We start from the raw sequence: 5,740 nt of genomic DNA on the forward strand, positions 1-5,740 counted from the left end.
AGTCTAAAAAGCTCACTCCTCGCTTCATTGGTCCGTATCAAATCTTAGAACGAGTTGGAAGAGTTGCTTATCGGATGGCATTACCACCTAATCTTTCGAATTTGCATGATGTATTCCATGTGTCGCAGCTTCGGAAGTATATCTCAGATCCGTCTCATGTGGTTAGTATGGATGATGTGCAAGTGCGAGATAATTTAACAGTAGAGACAAAGCCTGTGCGAGTTGAAGATCGTGAAACAAAGACTCTTCGAGGAAAAGAGATTGGGTTGGTTAAAGTCGTTTGGTTGGGAGCTGCGGGTGAAAGCATGACGTGGGAACTTGAGAGTCAGATGAAGGAGTCTTATCCAGAGTTATTTGCTTGAGGTATGTTTTCGAGGACGAAAACTCTTTTAGTGGGGGAGAGTTGTAACACCCCGAATAAAATAAGAGAATTATTTAAATTAAGTTAATAATATATTTATTAATTTAATTAAATAAATTGAATTATTGGATTATTATTATTATTATTATTATTTGGAATAATAATTAGTGGAAAATATATAAGTTGGAATAAGAGAAAAGGGTTTTCAGTTTTGGTAAAGAGTTTTCACGTGAAACAGAGAAGCGGCTGAAAGGTGAAAAGTGGAGAAAGAGCAAAGGTTGAAGAACGGAAAAGCTTGAAGCTTAGAGACTGCCGGATTATCTCAGGTAAGGGGGGGTTTATCATCGTTTAATGGGTATTATAGATTAACATGTCATGGGTAGTGATAAGCCGTTAAATTGACCCTAATTGGGATTGTTGGTGCTGAAAATTGTGATGAATAAGTTGTGTTAAACCTGAAATTAAATCGGTAATTGGATGAGTAGTGTTTTCCCAAACGTGTAGCTTTTTACGGAAATTGAATCGGAGGTCCGGAAGTCCTCCAACGGCGGAAAATGCGGAAACTCTGCATTCTGCCTTGTGTTAGCGCAGGAACTGCTGTTTTGTCTGCGTTAACCGGTTAACCCAGGGCGTTAACCGGTTAACACTGTTATATTTTGTGGAAATGTGTTGTTTTGCCTGCGTTAACCGGTTAACCCAGGGCGTTAACCGGTTAACACTGTTGCGTTTTGCCAGAAAATGTATTTTTGTCCTGCGTTAACCGGTTAACCCAGGGCGTTAACCGGTTAACACTGTTGAAAATTAGAAAAATTGGTATTTTAATGTTGTGAACGTAATTGGTGATTGGCCTATGTTAGTTGATTGTGAGGAATAATTTTGTTGGGTTTATGTTATGAAATGTTGATCCAAATATGTGGATCAGTTGTGTTAAAGTTGTTGAAAATACTGAGTTGGAGGCTTGATGAGCCAAAGTTGATTATAAGTTGATTTTTGTTGAAAACGTTGTTGTGTTGATATTATTATTATGTTGTTGACAGTTTAAAGTCGTGTATGCCATGTACATTCATATGCATTAAGTCGGAGCTTTGCTCACACCACGTTGGCCTGGATTGGCAAAATTTTAAGTTGAAAGTTGAAGGCTTATGCCTTGATGCCCACTAAAATGGCAATGATTTTAAGTTGGGAGTTTACTCCGAATGGTACCACATGCATACGAGTCGAGTCTCATTTGAGTTGCATTTTATGTTGTTATTGAGTATGATATTGAGTTGATAACTGCCGTTGCTGTATGTGTAATCTGATTTGGGTGATGAAACGTGTTGAATTACTTAACATAACATGATAAATTATAATGTTTGTTATATCGATTGAGGAACTCACCCTTACAATTATTTTTCAGGTAACGAGCAATGAGTTGAGTAGAAGCTAGTGCTTGGAGTCTAGTGTAGTCACCGTAGTGGGTCATGCTCTGATAGATGTAACATCGGGACGGGATGTTTTAATTGTTTATTGTCGGTTGTTGAACCATTTTTCATGTAATACGTTATATGTTTGTGGAATGGTTGAGTTGATTTATATCCGCTGCGAATTGTGCAAAAATGTTATTTTGATCAAATAATGAGCATGACAGTTATTATGTTGTTAAGTGTTGTGTGACACCCTTGGTGCATAATTACTCTGATTGATATGTGTTATTTTAATTAAATATTTGGGGGTATTTTAGAAGGGTGTTACAACTTGCGGTGGCGCCGTCGTCCTTTTCCGACCAACAACCCACCTCACAAACATAAAATCTCATGAAGTGATCCTAAACTTATTTCACTCTCCACCATATGGATCTATACATACCTTATTTAAATCATTACCAAAGGTTCAAAAATGAAAACCCTGATCTCAAACGCTGTCACTTTAAACCACACAAATCTATTCCCAAAAGTATCCACTAAATCGCATCAACATTCAACACACAATAAACAAGAAATCATTCGCGCAGGAAGAATCCACATGGTAAAACAATGGTCGATGCTCAGTTTGAAAGTGCAGGGTAAAAATCAGTTTTCAATAATCAATTATCATGCTCACATGTATGTGCTAAGTTACAGAGTAAAAGAAAACGGAATCATCCTGATGGTTACCGGAAATGCGGATTCGAAGGTAACTACTTTCCTCTCGTCTGCTTCTTTGGATCCTCCTCTTCTACGCCACGTCTTTGCTGTAAATATCGAGTCAAATTTTGTAAACTTAAGGCTTAGCTCAGATTAGTTGAGCTTCAGTGTGAAAGCTCAACAACCTTTGAAAAATAGAGATGTGAGTGATGTCTGGGATAAATTCTGCAGAGTAACAATAGGGTTCTCCTCTCTTTACACTGACTTGAGCATTTATTTATACCATGCGATTGTGGTCCTTGATCCAGGTGTCATCAATGAGCTGGAAAATCTTGCATCAAATCAAGTCGTTAGAGGGAATTTCCGCTGGGTTTCGTGGGGACCAAAGGTATGCGCCCCCCAATTTTTGTGAGGCATTTTCTTGTTTTGTCTGTAGTGAAATCCACCAAAAATGTGGTCCTATATTAGCTGCATTTTTACTGTTGTGGAATACTTGCGTGTTTATGGTAAAAATCTCAGTTTTTACTGTCTTATCACTAGTACAAAAAGAATAATATAATTTGTAAATTTACACCCGTTTTACAAAAAACGGGTGTAAAAAGCAAATGCGGTGGCAGTTTTGTAAATAAAGTCTTATTTTGAATTTTAGTACGTAACAATAGACACCCTATTTTTAAATAACGGGTGTAAATTCAAATATTATTTATTATCAACTCTATATTACACCTGATATTCAAAAAAAGGGTGTAAATTTAAAAATAAAAATAAAATATTCGTGCCTTAAACAATAACTTTTATTATTCTTATTTGTTTAATCTTAAATTTTCTTAAAAAAATAATAAATTTTAATATTAATATATAACAATAGACACCCTATATTTAAAAATAGGGTGTATAATTATAACAATATAAATGACTAAATTTATATTAAACCCGTTATATTAAAATAGAGTGTAAATTTTGGAATATTAATATAACAATAGACACCCTATATTTAAAAATAGGGTGTATAATTATAACAATATAAATGACTAAATTTATATTAAACCCGTTATATTAAAATAGGGTGTAAATTTAGGAATCCCTAAGTACAATTTATCATTACCGCCTAAAATATAACCATGACTTCTCATGTTCCAAATTTTCTTTTCATTTCACATTTTAGAAACTTTTCATCATCGATGAAGTGCAAGAAATAGTGAATAAGGAACAAAGAACGTGATTGCTCGGAAATCTTCACAACCCACAACGGCTTCATCATTCTTCTTTACCGTTTTCTATACTCTCTTTTACGCTGCTTTGGATATTAAAGTTGATTCATTCGTTGTTGTTCTTACTTTTCTTTGCTGGGTTTCTTCTAGTTTCATCGTTAATTCCATCAGTTTCGAACTCGCTTGGAACACGTGTTTGCTATTGGTTAACATCATAAACTAATGTATGTCATTCTTTTTTTGTGTGATGCATTGGTTTCAGATCGAGAAGACTGTCCTTTTTCTATTGGAAGAACAAGGGCGTTTGGCAAGCAGAATAGCAAATCTTGGAGAGCAACAGGATGCTGCACAACAAGAACAAGAACCTGCAATAAGAAATATGTCTGAACAGCGAGAAGCTTATAGAACAGTTGGACAAGATCTGTTAAAGCTTCTCTCTTTCGTAGAGATAAATGCTGTTGGTTTGCGAAAGATCTTGAAGAAGTTTGACAAACGCTTTGGCTATAGATTTACTGATTATTATGTTAAAACTCGTGCAAATCATCCTTATTCTCAGCTGCAGCAAGTGTTCAAGCATGTGGTAATATGTTCAGTGCAAATCATCTTTCGACACATAGAATCACAAACATACTACTTCATTTTCATTTCTCTTGTTACAAATTAATATTGACTAACATGTGTGGATCTTGCCAGGGGTTAGGAGCTGTTGTAGGAGCCTTATCTCGCAACCTTCATGATCTTCAAGATCTTCAAGGTCGTCAAGGAAGCTACTTATCAATTTATGATCAGCCTACTCTTCCTCTTCAGGTTTATTTTACTTTCATTCGGTTTTGAATATTTTTTTTTGTCATATTTTTTTCAATATTTTTAAACAAGCCTTAATATCCATCATAATTACTTAGTTTTACATTTGCACAATATTTTCAATCAAGCCTTAATATCCATCCTAATTACTTAGTTTTACATATGAAGGATCCTGTCATCATTTCGGTAAAAGCTGCTGTGGATAGGTTAACTCATTCAACCAATTTCCTTAGCTTTTTGGGGCAACATGCACTCATTATGCAAGAAGAGCTGCCTGCACCTACTGATGAAAATGTTGATGAGAGATACCATTTTACGTCTCTTATTCTAAACTTGGTTAACACATTTTTGTATATGGTCAATACATATATCATTGTCCCTACAGCTGATGATTACTCTATGCACCTTGGGGCTGCACCAACGGTCTGTGGTATTGTGATCGGCGCAATGGCCGTGGCTCAGCTGTTTTCCTCTGTATATTTCAGTGCATGGTCAAATAAATCATACTTCAGACCTCTTGTATTCAGTAGCATAATTCTTTTTCTCGGGAATACCATGTATGCCTTAGCGTACGATTTTAATTCAATATGGATTCTCCTAATTGGCCGTCTTTGCTGTGGGTAAATAGTCTTCTACCTCTTACTTGCTTTCAATATTACTTGATGAGCATAGGTTTTCATGTTGTATCTTACCATTTCACTTTAGATAAATATTATTACATTAAGACCTCATTTGGTTTATAAACTTGTATTATAACTGCAGATTTGGTTCTACCAGAGCCGTAAACCGGCGCTACATCAGTGATTGTGTGCCTTTGAAAATCCGCATACAAGCATCGGCAGGTTTTGTTAGTGCCAGCGCTCTTGGAATGGCCTGTGGTCCTGCATTAGCTGGCTTACTGCAGACGAATTTTAAGATTTACAATGTTACATTTAATCAAGATACTTTGCCAGGGTGGGTTATGACTATTGCTTGGCTTATTTATTCAATATGGCTGTGGATCTCTTTTGTGGAACCTTCTCGTGAATTTGAAGAGGACCGTAAAACAGATAAATCTCAGAAATCTAATGCTGGTACCTCTATTGATGACTTTTACTTTTTCTATTGTGATCTAGCAAGATAGTTAATCTGTATCATGCCATCTCATTGTTAATCATTATAGAAAATCATCTATGACTGCAATATATCCTTGCACTATTTTCATTCTGTAAAGCATCATACAAGTAATAGAAAATGACACTTTTTCCCTTACTAGTAGA

The 5,740-nt window shown here is 35.6% G+C and overlaps 1 protein-coding gene across 1 annotated transcript; it reads left to right on the forward strand.

Annotated features, from left to right (window-relative positions):
* The first annotated feature begins 3,924 nt into the window (after window positions 1–3,924).
* On the forward strand, window positions 3,925–5,148 carry LOC127084302 (SPX domain-containing membrane protein At4g22990). The gene is made up of 3 exons (XM_051024720.1): window positions 3,925–4,257; window positions 4,371–4,484; window positions 4,650–5,148. Exons 1-3 carry the CDS (start codon window positions 3,925–3,927, stop codon window positions 5,103–5,105), a joined length of 903 nt encoding a protein of 300 aa, XP_050880677.1. The 3' UTR covers window positions 5,106–5,148.
* The last annotated feature ends 592 nt before the right edge of the window (window positions 5,149–5,740 follow it).

This window comes from Lathyrus oleraceus, chromosome 5, assembly GCF_024323335.1.
Source record: "Lathyrus oleraceus cultivar Zhongwan6 chromosome 5, CAAS_Psat_ZW6_1.0, whole genome shotgun sequence".
NCBI lineage: Eukaryota > Viridiplantae > Streptophyta > Magnoliopsida > Fabales > Fabaceae > Lathyrus > Lathyrus oleraceus.

Coding starts and splice junctions, on each gene's coding strand:
- LOC127084302 (XM_051024720.1), top strand. CDS start 3,925: ATGCATTGGTTTCAGATCGAGAAGACTGTCCTTTTTCTATTGGAAGAA. Junction 4,258..4,370: donor AGCAAGTGTTCAAGCATGTG/GTAATATGTTCA, acceptor GGATCTTGCCAG/GGGTTAGGAGCTGTTGTAGG. Junction 4,485..4,649: donor AGCCTACTCTTCCTCTTCAG/GTTTATTTTACT, acceptor TTACATATGAAG/GATCCTGTCATCATTTCGGT.